Raw genomic sequence first — 16,256 nt, 5'->3', positions numbered from 1 at the left:
CCGTTGTGCCTCGAAACGCTACGTTCAGACAGACCAGCATCCTTCGACATCAGATTCCAGCTTGAAGCGCACCCTTAAAACGGATCTAGGAGTTCTGTTCAATGATCGAATGAGCCTCTTGCCGCTCGCCTTGGGTGATCTGACGAAAAGCTCTCTGCGTTCTCTTCGGTCATGCAGCGATGCAGGTTGGGTTTGGTGAGAGCCCAAAGGTATGCTCAAAGAGAACAATTGTCGATGAGCAGTTGAAGTTGAGACGAAGAAGTTGGGGGAGCCGGTCAAGCACCAATGATTGGTACGGACTCAGGTCCGGAAGAACCTGTCCTCGACGGCGTTCTCAAGCGTTCCGATGGCTCCTTGCGTCGGCCTCGTGGGCATTGGGACTTCATATTCTCTTTCTCCATGACCATGTCTCGGTATTCCGATGATATCGACAAGGAAGACAATCGAGCAGCAAGTACAGAAGTATACGCACCGCTTCATGGGCAACGGAGATGAAGCTCCAGCCTCACGCTGCAGATCGTATGTACGTCACTCCACCCACACATCAAGTACCGTTCCCTGTCGGCCACAACACCATCACCGCCTGTCATCCTGCTTTGTTCCAACATGGTATCGACACGCAATGCTACATATGCTGTATATCTTCGAAGGTAGAACTATCGATCGCATCTCCTAGCCCCTTGAGCGACCACGGTAAGCTACACGGCCAGCTTTTAGGCTCACAGCCCTCGCGACCACGACCACGACCATGCCGGACATGTCATGGATGTCGCCCAAGCGCCGGCGTACGACAGGCAACCTGAAGACTCTTCCAAACGGACAGTACACCCAGTCGGAGGGTGATGGCTCAGCGCCGTCGACGCCAACGAGATCCGGCAGTTCAAAGTCAGACCGACCGTCGCCGAAACAGAGACCTCTGTCGCAAGGCTCCTATCCAACGAATATGAGTCAAGGTCCCGATGGCAACTTGTTCTACGCATATGCGCGAAAGGTCTGAAACCGTTAGAGTAAGGCTTTGGTTACTTTGCTGACCCATACCATCTACAGGGCGACGAGGTGCGCTCCCGCTATCTCCTCACCTTCGCCTCTGCCTCCGTCGCCAACGAATGGTGGCTGCTCATACAAGCGCATTTCCCCGATTGTATACGACCTGGTCCGCAATTGTTCTCCTTCAAGACCGACGACCTCCTTGAGAAAGCCTGGCGACATCCAGCATTCGAGCATTTAAAGACGAAATGGATGTACATCTCCTTCGGCGAAGCACAATCGAACGGCCTGGGTGGTGCGGCGCAAGGAATCATACCAGTTCAAGATGCGCATGGGAATATGATGGGCGGCTCTGCATCTACAGTCGCAAGCCCTGAGCTTGGCCAGGCCAGAAAAGAGGTCAAGGATATGCGCAATGATGTGACAAGGCTCGAAGAGCATTTCGAGAAGATGATGGAAGCCATGGAGAAGAATACTGAAGGAGTGAAAGAACTAGCCGAGAAGCAAGACCAAGAGCCTGGACAGGGGAGCAACAACAGCGGAAACGGATACTTCGACATGAGTGAGCTGTCAGGTCATTTTGGTCGTATGACGGATCTCCTGACGAGGAACATGGAACACATGGAAAACATGTCGAAGAGGCAGTTCGAAAATGAACAAAAGCTCAGCAAGGCGCTGGAAGATGTGAATTCGAAGCAAAGGGCAGACTACCTGGACATGTCACAGCTATCATCGCATTTGGATCGCATACAAAACATGATGGAGCAATCCGTGACTGAACGAAAGGACAGTGCCCGGACGTCGGAGGAGAAGACGCCTACGATTGACTTTTCGCCATTGACCGATAGGCTCCAGAAGATGCAAGAGGCCGTGGAGGCAAACTCAGCGTTGATCAAGAATCTGTTGGAGGAAGGTTCACTACCAGAATCAGACGCCCCAAGGACTCCTTTCTGGGCATCAGGCTCCAACCAGCAACAAGTCGATCTCGCGCCGTTGACTGAACACCTGCAGAAGATTCACGGCGCAATCGAGCAGCAGAGCTCACATATGCAAGCTCTGGTGGGCTTTGCGAGCGGCGAAGGCGAAGGAGGCAATTCTCCAATACCTGGTGGAGCGGATCAGCAACCACACGCCAACCTTGCTCCTCTCGGCGAACACCTGGAGCAGATTTACAACGCCATCGAGGAAGGCAACAAGCACGCCAAGGAGATTGCCGACAGAGACAAGCTGCATTCTGTGGTGGACTCCAGCTCGTTCGTCAGACAGCTTGAGGCCGTACAGACAAGCACGAAGAGTAGCAACAAGATCTTGGAGCAAATCCTCGACGCACAGACTGAAGCGAAGCAGGCCTTGCAAGCGCATAGCGGACGGGGAGTAGATCTTTCACCGTTGACAAAACACCTCGAAGGGCTTGATGCAAGTGCAAAAGATAATGCGCAGTGGCTGCAACAGCTCCTCGATGCGCAGGGCGCTTTACGAAAAGCGGTAACGCAAAGCAAGCCTGCCATCAACTTCCAGCCGCTTACGGGCCATCTTGAAACGCATTCGAAACATCTTAAGGACATCGCAGATACTCAGCTCGCTATGAAAGATTCGGTCAACAAACAGATGTCGCCAACGATCGATCTATCGCCATTGCAGGACCAGCTTACGCAGCTTATTGAGGGCCAGAACGGTACACGCGAGGCTATTGAGCAGACCAATGGTGAGCTTGACTTCACACCATTGGCCGATCACATGGAAGCAGTGAGAGAGGCCATCGAGGGGCAGCACCATCCTCTCCTAGAGCACCTGCAGGCAATCCACTCGGCCACGGATCGAAACGCTGAGCTTTTTACGACGGTCATAAATGCTCAACTTAAGGACATCGACTTTTCTTCTCTTACACAACGGCTAGATGATATTCGGGTAGCCATTCAGGAGAACAGCGCAGACGTTCCTCGGGCTATCGACTTCGGACCTCTGGCGGACCACCTGGAAGCGATACGAGAAGCCACTGACTCGAACGCGAAGCAGGTCAAGGCTGCGATCGAGGAACAGAGGCAGCGAGACCCGCCTTCAGGCCAAGCCTCGATCGACTTCACACCTCTCACCGAGCGATTGAATCGCATACACCGGAGCTTGGAGAAAGTGAACAACACGACTCGTGAGGCCAGTCCGGGCTCGGGTGACCCCAAGTTCATTCTCTCAGCTCTGACCTCGCATCTCAGCAAGATTCAATCTGTAACTGAGCAGAACGCCAACGCCGTGAAGTCCATCACGAATCGTTCGAAAGCGACAGAAGACAAGGTCAAGATCGATACCGCAGGCTTCGATAAGAGGTTGGAAGCTACATCAAGCCAGGTTCGAGAGCTGATGGCTGGTCATAGAGAGATGACCAAGGTGATGCGAGAGCTGGCTGAGGCCATCACCGCGCAGAACAAGGGAAGCTGTGATCACGTTGTTATTCCGCCGCCGAGGAAAGTAGGGAGGAAGATCGTTGGTTTCGTGTATGATGCGAAAGATGGGCCTATTTGATTACCGACAGTCGTGCCTTGACTGTTCTATTCCTCAGGTTCGTGGATACTGATCTGATCTTTAGGGCATGGCGTACTTGTACATATGGAGCGGTTAGACGACTTACGAGGGATGAGGTACGACATGGGATGTACATTGAAACGGCAAAAAGTTGCTTTTTAGACTACGTCACTATGCACTCCTGACCAGATACTGCACGAATACATATTTGACCCCCAACACGATGCCGTCGCACCAAGTCACACCTGTACACGCCTTCCGTTTCGAGCCTGGATCGACCCACCTGCGGCTGAAGCTTCCCACCTCAAATCGCCGAGTGGACAAATCCCTTATCCTTTAGGAACATAGAGCGAACCTCTAGGACATCGACAACCGACACTTCACGCATCACCGGGACCAATGGAGTTGATACTAAACGAGACTTGCCTTTCTCGCCTTCAGTGGGACCCTGTACGATAGCGCTGCCCTTCACCACAACCACGCAGATATGGCGTCCCTCGGCACATTGTATACTCGAAACCTCAGCAAGGAGCCACAGAGCATCATCACTCCGGTAACACCAAGCAATGGCGATCAGTCAAATCGAGTCTCACGCTCCAAGGAGCTATGTGGCACATGTGGAAGCATCGACTTTGGGCAACTCTTCAAATCACGGGCCAAACAGCCGATGGGATCAATACGACAGGCCTTCCGCAACTGGTGGTGCCCGTTTTGCTCGCTGATCACAGAGCAGCTGTCGAAGGCGAATCCACATCTCGACGTTCATAATGATATTGTTGAGTCTTCGCTGAATTACTCGATTCGCTTTTACCGAAGCATGGCGGAGAGCGACATACATTACAATTCAGTCATCATTGGGCTGGAGAGTTCATCAGTGACTCGTTATGGGAGTGATCAGTGGTACTCTACGGTGTCTCTGGACCTTGTGGGAGACATCAGAGATACGCAGACGAAAGAGACCATCACGAGTGGTGTGCGCTGGCCTGTGCGAGCATGTTTGGAACCAACAGAACTGAAAGAATGGTTGAAGACCTGCGATGACTGCCATACAGCACACGTTCTGGAAAGGACGACCAGCGAAGCTGACATCCACGCCGAGTTCGAGAGGCTCCAGGCCAAGGGCCGGTTCCGCCTCATCGATGTCAAGGCCAACAAGGTCGTCTCGTTACGACGCACCCCTCGGTACTTTGCCCTTTCCTACATTTGGGGACCGACGATGGCTAGCTATCATGCCTCGAATCTGCTCTCTGTCGACCTTTCTGACAGTCTTCCGCGAACAGTCCATGATGCAATGCTTTTGGTCGAACGGCTGGGTGAACAGTACCTGTGGGTTGATACACTTTGTATCGACCAGAATAATCTCGACGAGAAACATGACATAGTCGCTCATATGGGTTCCATCTATCGCAACGCTTACGCAACGATCGTGGCAGCTTCCGCCGAGGATTCGAGCATTGGTATATCGGCGTTATACCCAAGCTCACGACGAGCTGAGGCTCCACAGAGGATGAAGTCGCAGCACAACGCTTTCTCGTTGCTACCGTCGAGACCCCAATTGGAAGGCTTGGTCGAAAGCTGCAAGTGGAGCTCGAGAGCCTGGACGTTCCAAGAACGACTCCTCTCGAAGCGATGCATTTTCTTCTTCGAAGACGAAGTGATTATGCAATGTGCCAATGGTGTTTTGAGGGAAGCCTACCAAATCCAACATACACACTCTTTGCTCTTCAGCGCGGCAAGCTTGTTCCACCTATCGATGAATCTGACGCCATTTGGATGGACTCTGTACTGTAGTGCGGTCACTGACTACAGCCGGCGCAACATGACCGTCGCTGGCGACAGATTTGATGCGTTCAGAGGCATTTTCCAGCGCTTCTGCGCGAAGACGAAGAATGAGGAACTCAACGGCATGCTCTGCGCTCTTCCATCAGACTGGTTTGGGACTGCTCTCCTCTGGACAGTGCCTGCAGGCCACCCGTTCCCGAAGCGCAACCTTCACGACGCCGCGGGATCGACCAAGCTACCCAGCTGGAGTTGGGTGGGATGGACAGGCCCCATCGCTCATGTTGGTGCTCAGATGAACGAACCGCCGCACGTTAGTGTGAAGCTGTGGAGTTTGGAAAGTTTCGGCAGGCACAATCTCGTTCTTCGCAGGAAGAGTGATGATGGTTTCGACATCGAGAGCATGCTCAGGGAGTCACAAGCTCGTGACAGTTCGACCTCGCCAAAGTGTGTGACTTTGCACATCTTCGCTCCGACGATCACCTGCTCCCTCGAGAGCTCGTCCTGGGACGGATCGAATACAGCCAACTTGCTCTGCAAGCACGAATCTGGAGAGAATAAGGAGATTGGTGTGGTACATGTCGACGATCCCTTCTGGCTGGCCCAGCAAGATGACAACAAGTCTTTCCAGGTGATTTTGTTCATTGACTCGGACTCATACTTCAAGAATCTTGTTCCTGCCATACTCACAGAGAGAGGTGGGGAGTTTGCTGAGAGGGTGCCGGTTGCGGTGCATATTACTGCTTCTTTTGAGGTGCTGGCGAAGTGCTCGAAGGTCGAGCATGTGCGGATTCAATGAATACACGGCAACGCCGACTACGACTGGACAGTCCTCGCGGGCCCCAATACACACTCCTGCCGCACTAAAACCTTGTTTGCCGAGATGCTCTACCGACATACCCGCAGCCTGCCGCGAACAAGCTGTTACAAACTCTAGACAGGTCCTAGCAAACATCGGAGACGAGCTTCCAATTGTCCTAGAAAGGTCGACGGATTTGCCGTTACGGTGCAACGGGCCGCTTGTTTGAGGCCGTGTCGAGCTGCCTTTTCTCGTCGGGCTTGTAACCCAGGTTTGTCACAGCAAGCCAGCAATCGACACTCGCTCCCGTCACCTCAAGAGCCCGAGTGTATATCGAGAGTGCGGCAAGGATACAAGATAACAGCAGCCATCCCGACATCCACCGCAAATAACCATCCCTACAACTCCACGCCAACGACCAACACGCCGACCCAGAGAGCAATCGCAACGAAACTCGCTACAGTCCTCGTCGTCATATTAGCAAACGTCGTCACTACCCGACCACAAAGCCTTGTTGGTTTCCACCGATAGACCCGCCGCCGTCGTCGAAGTAGGGGTTGTGAGCCTTGCGAATAGGTCCCGATTTATGTTGATGTGGGATGGCTTTTGGGTGGAGACTGACTATCTACTAGGGGTTTAAAGTTGTATTGAAAAGGAGAAGGGGAGAGCAGGAGGTGGATGGGAAGGTTGGCGGCGCTGCGATGGAACCGCGGAAGATGCTCTGCCGTACTTGTCTGTGAGACTGAGATCGAGTTATCAACCAACTTTCGCGATATACCGATCCATAGAGAGAACTTGCTGTTACCGTACAACAAGCACCCTGCTTGAGGCCGAATCAACCTGGATCTCTCGCCACGCCAGTAACCCAGATTTGTCACTCCCACTCTGTACATCAACCTGATGAGTGCAACCCAGGTCCCCGGAACGTGTACAAAAGCGCAGCAGACCACCTCGCTGTCCCGCGCAAAAAAATCCGCCCTTCGCTGCACCTTGGCCCCTCCCGTCGAGATCACAACAAGAACGATGCGAATAACAGCTCTCTTCCTGGTTGCTACCTTGGCGACTATTGCTGTGGCTTTGCCCCTGGACCCACGACAGGGACCTGAACCTTGCTCGCATACTAGTCACCTGGATCAGTGCGGCGACGACCCGTGCCTTGTGTGTATCGCTTATCAGTGCTTGAATGCCTGTTGGCCGTAGAGCGATGGTTGGATTTGCGGTTTGTGTAAGTGTCCTCTCTTCGAAAGCTCTGTTGGGACGGCACTGACTGGCGAAGAAGATGGGATGCTGGCCGAGATGGAAGGGGTGGGTCAAGCGCTTGCACAAGTGAAGGAGATCGAGAGTGTAGGAGTCTGAGAGGGCGGCTCCGGGCATGAAGAGTACATGCCAAGGCTTGACAAGGTCACATTCCGGATGAGAGTCCAATGTTCTGCATCAACCAAGTTTACCAAGTATATCCGGCTCTTCGACGCGGCCATCGTTCGAATCATAAGGGAACACTCACCATCCCGCGAGCATGAATCCTGAATTTGCCAGCTACAGTAACAGAGCACAGAATCACCTCGTAACCTAGAAGACAAGTTTTCCAGAGGCACGAAGAATGTCATTCTGTCAATATAAATACCAACAACCTCATTCTCTCCTCAACTGTCTCATCTTCTCAGATCATCTCGCTCCATACCCATCAAGCTCCACTCCATCAACATCACCACCAAGCCAACGCCACCATGCAGCTCGCCCTATTTCTGACCACCCTCTTCGCCGCCCTCGTGGCTGCAACCCCACGCGGCATGATCGAGCAACATAAAAGCTGCGATGCCGACTTGTTATGTTTTGGGCCTTGCGTTACTTGCGTTGAGGAAAAGTGTTTGTGGAGCCCGGCGGATTTTGATATCTGTTAGTAGGTATGTGTTAGGGACCAGGGTGTTAGGGGGCTGTGAGGTTGGGGGAGGAGTGCTGATAGATGTCTCTCCAGGAGGTGTTGTTTAAGCAGAGGGTTGGGTTCGGTCCGATCAAAAGCAGTCGGCTTCGTTGATGGGAATGGGGATAATTGTGGAAGAGAGGGTAGAGTGAAAGGGGCAAGGGGTAGGGTGCAAGCTGAGAAAATTACATGTATGCAAGAGAGAAGCGTGGATAGCACACCTTTCTTTAGCGCACTCGTCCACAAACCTCTCAAGACAAAGAGCAGTTTGACTATTTCCATCTCCAGAGCATTGCGATTGCCATGAAGGGAGTTGGAACATCGGTGTTGCCAATGGTTGCTGGGCCAAATTCTCTTTTCTCACCGACCACTCAGCTGTACAGACTAATGCTGCCGTCTTGTCGCACATTCGCCGTCAACGGCGCAACGCCCAGCGGTCGTGCAACATGCGTGAGGCGAAAGCTACAACAGTATGCTGCCCACACAGCATGACTTCGAGGATGGAGTTGCTGAAAACCGTAACAAGCTGCAGATCATACGGATTTGCTCGGACAAACGTGAAGGACGTTCTCGTTGCTTTGCAGCTATATCTGCCCTTCAGCTCTCCATTCGCGGAGTATATAGGCTGGATCTTGGGCGAGAAGTCATCGCCCCAGCCTACTTCTCACGTCAACGGAGATCATCCTGCCCTTGAATTTGGACGAAGCTCCCTGGAGTCCAGCAGAGCAGCAATGACACACAAAGGCACCATCAAGTCGTTCGACCACTCTGCCAAGTCTGGCTACATCGTCTCAGCGAGCAGAAGATGCAGCTTGGTGTTCAACGTCGCAGATATCAAGGTGAGTCCAGCGAACATTGACGTGTTGTCACCCACCCGAAAGGATGAGACTAACAGCGGGTATTAGGGCGACAAGGCTTGGGTAGAGCAAGGAATGACAGTCTTCTTTGATGTGGTTGGCTTTGCGGCGAAGAATATTCGGCAAGATCTGATCTCTTATGCTCTGGAAGATGGGCCTGAGCCGGTGGCAGTTGGGACGGAGCCACACGAGGTTCTTGCATCGTGAGCGTCTAGGGCCAATGCTGGGTCGTCTTGGAGAGCTGTGATCTCAAGGGGATAAGTATTGGCAGAGCGTTGGTGGAAAAATCATCAGAATTCTGTATGTCCGTTCTTGACATTCACCGCTTCACCGAGTTGGGCAGGCTGCGACGCTTCTCGCATAAGTAGAGTATGTTGAATACGAAGACGATGCCGAAGTCCGACTTTCGGAAGTCATTCGCCCTCGGTTTCAGATAGAGTAGTCGTTCTCGATGGCTTCCAGCGGCATCTTGGTAGTCCATGGAGCCGGCGGACTTTAGTGACTTCACCTCGACAAGTGCTGCAAACTCCTGGTCAGCGCATCGCAGATGATCAGAGAACATACCGAGCTTTGCGGATGCTATTGGCCACTGATCGCCATATCGCAGTCAGACGGTCTTGCTCGCTTAGTTGTGAGAGCGAGGGATCTGCTTTTGTGACGACTGCGTTTCTTTCTGCCAATTGCACACCTCTCGTCGATGGCTTGTCGTATGGCCATTGTTTCTTCCCCTGAGTTGGAAGAGTCTTGCTGGATCGAGATGAACTGAACGAAGGCTTCCGTCCCTTTTTATTGTCTTTCTCATGACACTGGCTGAGGGCATCCGGATAAGCTTCATCTCAACTCCACAGATCTAATTATAGCGGGCCGCTGGACGAACCTTGCGCTCGGGAGATCCTCCACGGTTCTCGGGTGGATCAAGCCCCTGTACGGATGCAACGTGGTCGCCGACGTTTGCTGGTCTCGAAGGTCGGGGTGTGTTCGACGTTTCTGTGATGTTTGTGATGGCGTTTGGAATGATCAAGCTGGAAACGTGATTGCAATGATAGGTGTGGTAGCATTTGTCCGTCTCGTGCGATCAATCAAATCCGAATCGTTCGTGCGGCTCTGCAGAAACTCTGCGGCAGCTCCCTAGGCGTGCAGAGGCAAAAGTCAACGCAGCTGAGCTGGACCGCGCCCATTCGCCAGCCAATTCGCCTTCGCGGGTCGCCTCTCGTGTGCATTTTCCTGCTTGTCTGCACGGCGAGAGCTGCGTGTGGACGCTGCGGTGCTGGTCAACGGCTCCTCTGCCGCCCTCAGGATGATGAGGCTGCCCGCAAACAAACGTCTGCACAACGCCTGTCCAGAAGTGCCTGCTGTCAGCGTAGAGCTTGGTATTGCTGTGTCGCCGTGCTGCCGCTGTCATCGTAAAGCCTGAGCAGCCCACACGCCAGCGGCACGGTACTGTACTGTATCGATGAGCACGCCACGAGGCCAAACCGATTGATCTCGCGCGGAATTGAGTTGCAGAGCCTGGGCCGCCAGTGGGGATCTTGCATACGGTCTGCCTGTTTCGGATCCTCACAGCACGGGGCGCATTGCATCACTATGCCCGTTTCAACGTTCTCTTCTTCCCACACGGCGCGGCACCACAGCAACCTGATCGCGCGCTGGAACTCGACTCGCGACCGCATCGATGCCGACGAGCGGCGCCGCAGCATGAGAGATATGCAGGAGCTGGATGGGACGGGCCTACACGACCGCCCAGACTGGCCGCTGCCCTCTCCCCCGACACCAGAGCACGGCTTCGATGTTGGGAAGAGCGTGGAGCAGCATGGAGCTGTAGAGATTCAAGATGAGCAGGTCGAGGAGAGCGCGGTGCTGCGAAAGCCCGAGGAGATTTCAGGGTACATGAATGGAGTAACGTACATGGACTACCACGACGATGTGAGTGACATCGACGAGGACGATGACGACCTGGAGCACGAACAGAACACAGCGTCGTCAGTGCAGCACCACCTCCCATCACCGCCCGAGCAGCCATCGCTGTCGTCGCCGTCACACATGGCGGTGCAGCATCATCGAGACTTGGCCTCTCCGCAATGCGAAACGGAGCCCGAAGTCTCGCCAGTCAGGGAAGAGCATGCATCCTCGCCCTCAAACGACAGGGAAGTGCCAGACCAACAACAGCCTGAATCACATCAGCAGCGTCGACATCTCGTGCACAGCGAGATCCATGGGCGTGAAACGGAAGAGGAAGACGACGTCAACGAATCGCGAGACGTCGCCACACCCATCCCTTTCGGCACAGAGTCGCCGGAGTCGAGGCAAGGGCAGCAACACCGCAACACCCCGCCGCACGTGAATGGGAACACCACACCGACGCCGACCATCAACGGCGCCAACCATCGAAGCTCGATCGCCAAAGGGCCCATGCATACACCACCTCATCGCAGAACGTCGACGAGATCATCGTGGGTCAGCACCACCCAAATACCACACAATAAAGAGCGAGTGAGATATAGCTGGCAGAGCGTACAAGATGACGAGCCCAATCGTCCGCGGATACATATCATCAAGCTGGTGTCCAATGTTGCAACAGCTTCGGCAGGCTTTCCCACGGGAGAAGCATTTGGGTTTTCAATATCGCCAGGCGGCAGGAGGATAGCAGCTTTCAACAGTTCAAGGCTGTATGTGTTGCAGACGAATGCTCTGCCGGTGGGAATAAGTCAGGACTTTGCACTGAAGAGGAGACCATTGGCGGTGGAACTGATAGACGAGGCCAATGTTATGGCAGTCCTGGCCGATGACCACACCGTGAACGTCTACGATCTGGGACTACATCTGAGGAGAATACGAACGATCAAGCTCGACTTCCCCTCGAGTTGTATCGCACTGGCTCCTACTGGAGGACTACTGGCCGCAGCTTACGAAGGAGGAGTGGAGATATTCTCACTGGCGCCCGAGGCCCTGCCAACAGATCGGCGGGCAGTCAGATCAACCAAGATGGACCGGCTGTGCTTCTCAGATGATGGCTCTACCTTACTTGGGACCACCACACGAATCAACGTCTCTTCCACAGTCGTGGTGCAGGTACCAGTCTTTCCATCATTACCCAACAACACACCAACACACGAAGAGCTCAAAGAAGCGTGGTGCTCTGAGCTACTGCACCCGGATAACATTCGGAACAGCAGCCACGCCACGTTCATGCGAGAAGATAGAAAGACCTGCAACGAGCGACTGTTTGCATGGAATGGCGTGGAAGACACGTTCGGGATCTTGAACGTCAGCGACCTGCAATACGGCAACATCGACTTCCCAGTCGTCATCTCGCCACCCTTATCGACATGCGGTGGCCTGGGCGCAGCGATCCACAGCTGCCCAGCGATTGACGAGCATGGCGATACGGTAGCGATGATCGTGAACGACAGGACCATTCGGCTTTACATTGTCCCGCACAAAGCCGATGGCGAAGAGACAACCTCAGTCGAGGCACACAGTATAGACCACGAGCTTGATGAAGGATATGGCTGTCCCTTCAGTGAAGTGCGGTGGGTTTACAGCTCCTCGTCCTTACCAGCCCCTTTGAACAACCAAACACAGGTCAAAGGTCGACTCATTGTGACCAGCCCAGGCGGAGTCACGGAATCTGGAATCAGCGAGGAGAGTGTGGAAGATATCGAAGGTGGCAGAATCATTCTCTTCGACTTTGATCCACAATTCGCCGGTCAGCCAGGTCAAACTTTCACCTTGACGCTCGGCAAGAGCCCACCACAGCTGCTGGAAGAGGAGCAGGTGGATGTCGCTGACCAGGTTGCGATTGTCCGTAGGCGGACAGTCAACCAAAGCAAGGGCGGAGGCTTGAGCCATCGACCAGCAGCTTTGGGGCGAGCGGCAACTACATATGGTCGGCGAGATATGCGGAGTGCCAGTCCGGCGTTGAGCAACTTCGGAGCTCATCGAAATCGAAGCAGTATGATGTCGATTGGGAGCATGCAGTCTGAAGGTGCGAGGAGCCTGCCAGATTTGGTGGAAAGCAATGAGCAGGCCGACGTGGTGCTAGAGGAACCATACATTCAAGGGGCGCCCAGATCACAGGCTTCACTTCAACGAGCAGCATCGAATGCTCAGAGACATCGATTCCAGACGATCGAAGAGCGCAACCAGGAGCGAGTGAGCGTGGAGAGCAGTGGCAACTTTTTACCACTCCCCGAATACACAGAAGAGCCAAATGCGCCGCTGCCTAGCAGATATCGTGCAATGGCTGGTCTGGACGGGCCCAAAGTCTTCAACCCGGAGAAGCCAACAGTGGTAGCAAACCCCAACAGCAACGGTGTTGCGAGTGCCAGCTCGTCGGTACCACAGACTGCACCGGCTGATGTTGGAGAGCATTTCAGCGCTGACCTTGCATTCCGAGCTGCGAATGCTCAGGCTAGCTCGGCCACGAGAGAAACGATGCTCGAGCGACCTCGGGGAGGGATGGTTATGCAAAGCCCAGTGTCGACACCGAGCTCAATACCACAGTCAGAACCAGCGTCGAGCAGCTTTGCTCCCACTGGACCACAGAGAACGGGTACATTCGACTCCATTGGGTCCACGCCGGGAACTGGCACATACGCTTCCTTTCGGTCACCAGAGCAGCCTGAAGCATTCGAATCGGTAGCTTCATTGCCACGAAGCCTGCAGCGAGCGTACAGCAATGCCATTGCGAATGGACCGCCACCGAAACTCGTTGGTGACTGGAATAATGTCAGCCCAATTCCCGGTCGAGGTGTTCCAGATCCGATCGCTGTGTGGAGGAATGAGAGATTGCCGCCATCGTCGACGAGCAGCAATCAGGGAGAAGAGCCTTGGGATGTCATTTCGCCCGTCGGGTCGTCACCTCGCCAGGGGCCTCCTTTTGGACAGCCGGCCGGCAACCCATACCGCTATTCCACCTCACTGCTCAATCCCCCGGGCCATCTACCTCCACATCGAGCGCCTAGCTCTGCCGGCTCATTTGCGACCATGCCTGGAACTACGAGTGCACCCTCATCGGCTGGCGGACGACGAATGCCTCCGCACATGCAAGCATTCCGCAGTGCGGCAGCCGCGAATGCAAATGCCATCGCATCTGCTTCTCTTTTCCCGCCTTCTCAGCCACCTGACCATGTTCCATTCCGGCCGAACACCGTCAAGGCCGGCACGGTCGCCCATCCTATCACGGCGTGGCATCCACCAGCGGCCTCCACTCCAGCTCTGCGAACGAGTGGAAGTATGAGAGGACATTCCCGCAAGAGCAGTTTGGCAGGTAGGAGCGCCTTCGCCAGCACCGCCAAAGCGAAGAAACTCGGCTTCTTCAAAAAGAGCAAGAAGCCGGATCCCTTCTCCCCAAGCCATCCCAACGGCGAGATGCTCGAGGGCAGCAGCGTGATGGAGACGAAGAGCATGATGACCTGGATGACCAAGTCAGACAACAAATGTTCGGTGATGTAAGCGAAGAAGAGGAGGAGGCGACATGTGATTTGGAGAGAAACGCCAAAAGCGATCGATACCCTTTACCACAACAGATGATACCCTTGAAGAAGCTTTGGCTGAGCGAGCGAATCTTGTCTGCTTTCTTTCCTGTATTCAGAGTTGGTTTCCTAGCGCAGCATGCATGTTTTTAGCGATGGACAGAACCCCGAGGCAGGGCGGTCACCAGTTGGAGGCGTCTTCTTCCATGTATAGGCAGGGCGAACGATTCAATGCATGGCTCTGACCATTTTGGAGGCTGTGAAACTGTCATCTCCATTCCAAATACTAATATCTCAGTGGCAGTGATATCCATGTGAAATCGAGCAGTTTGGAATCATTGATGGGCGCGCAAAGTGGCGAAGGCGGGAAAGTCGATGACATCAAAAGCCTCCTCAAGCTCGAGCTTCAGATTGTTCAGAACATCTCCCTCATCACTTCTCACCTTCTCTCCCCAACAACCATACCATCAACAACATCCACCTCACGAGGTCACCACTACCCAAACTGAAACCCACCACCCAAATCGCCCTCCTCCTCACCGGCCTCCTCAGCGCCTACACCATGGCCTCGCTCCTCCAGCGCCTCATGCGCCCCTTCTCCTCCTCCACCATGCACTTCAACCCCGAGACCAGCGGCGCCAGCACCATGACCATCCCAGAAGGCGCGCAGAAAGCCACCCTCGCCGCGGGATGTTTCTGGGGCATCGAACACATGTACCGACACGATTTTGGCGGAAAGGGACTATTGGATGCGAGAGTGGGGTATATTGGCGGCGATTCGAAGAATCCGAGTTATAGGGCTGTTTGTTCGGGAAGGACGGGGCGTAAGTCATTATAAGTGCTGAGATAGTATCATGAAGAAGGAGATAAAAGCTGACACGAAGGGGATTCTGTAGACGCCGAAGCCTGCCAAATCGTCTTCGACCCGACCCAAGTCTCGTACCGCACGCTCCTCGAATACTTCTACCGCATGCACGACCCGACGACGTCGAACCGGCAGGGCCCGGACGTCGGGTCGCAGTACCGCTCGGGGATTTTCTACCACGACGACGAGCAGAAGGCGATTGCGGAGGAGGTGACGAAGAAGGCGAACGAGCAGTGGTGGAAGGGCGGGGTTGTGACGGAGATTTTGCCGGCGGCGGAGTGGTGGGATGCGGAGAAGTATCATCAGTTGTATTTGCAGAATAATCCGGGGGGCTATGAGTGTCCGAGCCAGTGAGTATACCTATTCCTGTGTTGTTTGAGGTGTTGTGGGATGTTTGCTGACGATGTGGACAGTTTCTTGAGGAAGTTCCCGCCGCTGCAGTGAGGTATGGGTCACGGAAGATGGGATATGTTCAGAGTGATATGAATACTATTAAGGAAGGCTAGGATGACAACAGATACCCTATGCAATCGTTCGACCTGATGCCGTGAAGGACATTCATCGGAGTTTTCTCCTCAGCTCTTTCGGCCACCGATGGAATCAATGTTACCCTGAGAACAGACATAGCTGACCCCAACCTTTCAGCACAGTCTTCGCCTTTACAGTGCCGATACTGTCCCTCATGCGATTGATCATAGCCTTCAAAACCCAAGCATCACAAGCACGACTCATGGCGCAGCAACACCATAACCCCTGGTCGAAGCCAAGAGCCTAAATGCAGACACATGCACAGGGATTCGACCCGATGGCACCCAATCATCTCCGCTCGTCCACCAGCACTTCTGCAAGGCACAAGGGTCTGCATCCTCTTTTCTCTTAGACTTGTGTGACAACACGCTTCGGTTGCGGCTTTAGCAGCATTGGCAGCTGAAGGCTGAAGATGGGGAAGTAGGCAAGCGAGAGGTAGGTGGAGTATCTTCTCTTCTTTCTCACTGTTGGCGTTTTCAATCAGGATACTACGTTTTGCAAGAGCTGGGAAACGTTGGGATAATTGAGA

At 54.0% G+C, this 16,256-nt stretch overlaps 5 protein-coding genes across 5 annotated transcripts; all 5 read left to right on the top strand.

Annotated features, from left to right (window-relative positions):
* Nucleotides 1-285: 285 nt before the first annotated feature.
* M409DRAFT_53111 (uncharacterized protein) lies at nucleotides 286-3,504 on the top strand (the record flags this gene model as incomplete). Its single annotated transcript, XM_033812269.1, has 4 exons — nucleotides 286-462; nucleotides 651-693; nucleotides 726-991; nucleotides 1,048-3,504. 4 exons carry the CDS (start codon nucleotides 286-288, stop codon nucleotides 3,502-3,504), a joined length of 2,943 nt encoding a protein of 980 aa, XP_033669320.1.
* An 817-nt stretch (nucleotides 3,505-4,321) lies between these two features.
* On the top strand, nucleotides 4,322-6,082 carry M409DRAFT_53110 (uncharacterized protein; the record flags this gene model as incomplete). The annotated part of the gene is made up of 1 exon (XM_033812268.1): nucleotides 4,322-6,082. One exon carries the CDS (start codon nucleotides 4,322-4,324, stop codon nucleotides 6,080-6,082), a length of 1,761 nt encoding a protein of 586 aa, XP_033669319.1.
* A 2,652-nt stretch (nucleotides 6,083-8,734) lies between these two features.
* Nucleotides 8,735-9,067, top strand: M409DRAFT_21179 (uncharacterized protein; the record flags this gene model as incomplete). Its single annotated transcript, XM_033805739.1, has 2 exons — nucleotides 8,735-8,842; nucleotides 8,909-9,067. The coding sequence occupies 2 exons, from the start codon at nucleotides 8,735-8,737 to the stop codon at nucleotides 9,065-9,067; spliced, it is 267 nt and encodes an 88-aa protein (XP_033669318.1).
* Nucleotides 9,068-10,444: 1,377 nt separating this feature from the next.
* On the top strand, nucleotides 10,445-14,314 carry M409DRAFT_65420 (uncharacterized protein; the record flags this gene model as incomplete). Its single annotated transcript, XM_033816503.1, has 1 exon — nucleotides 10,445-14,314. One exon carries the CDS (start codon nucleotides 10,445-10,447, stop codon nucleotides 14,312-14,314), a length of 3,870 nt encoding a protein of 1,289 aa, XP_033669317.1.
* A 582-nt stretch (nucleotides 14,315-14,896) lies between these two features.
* M409DRAFT_21177 (uncharacterized protein) lies at nucleotides 14,897-15,643 on the top strand (the record flags this gene model as incomplete). Its single annotated transcript, XM_033805738.1, has 3 exons — nucleotides 14,897-15,158; nucleotides 15,231-15,549; nucleotides 15,613-15,643. The coding sequence occupies 3 exons, from the start codon at nucleotides 14,897-14,899 to the stop codon at nucleotides 15,641-15,643; spliced, it is 612 nt and encodes a 203-aa protein (XP_033669316.1).
* Nucleotides 15,644-16,256: the final 613 nt, after the last annotated feature.

This window comes from Zasmidium cellare (assembly GCF_010093935.1).
Source record: "Zasmidium cellare ATCC 36951 unplaced genomic scaffold M409scaffold_12, whole genome shotgun sequence".
NCBI lineage: Eukaryota > Fungi > Ascomycota > Dothideomycetes > Mycosphaerellales > Mycosphaerellaceae > Zasmidium > Zasmidium cellare.
This window is presented reverse-complemented; position numbering and strand designations above follow the sequence as displayed.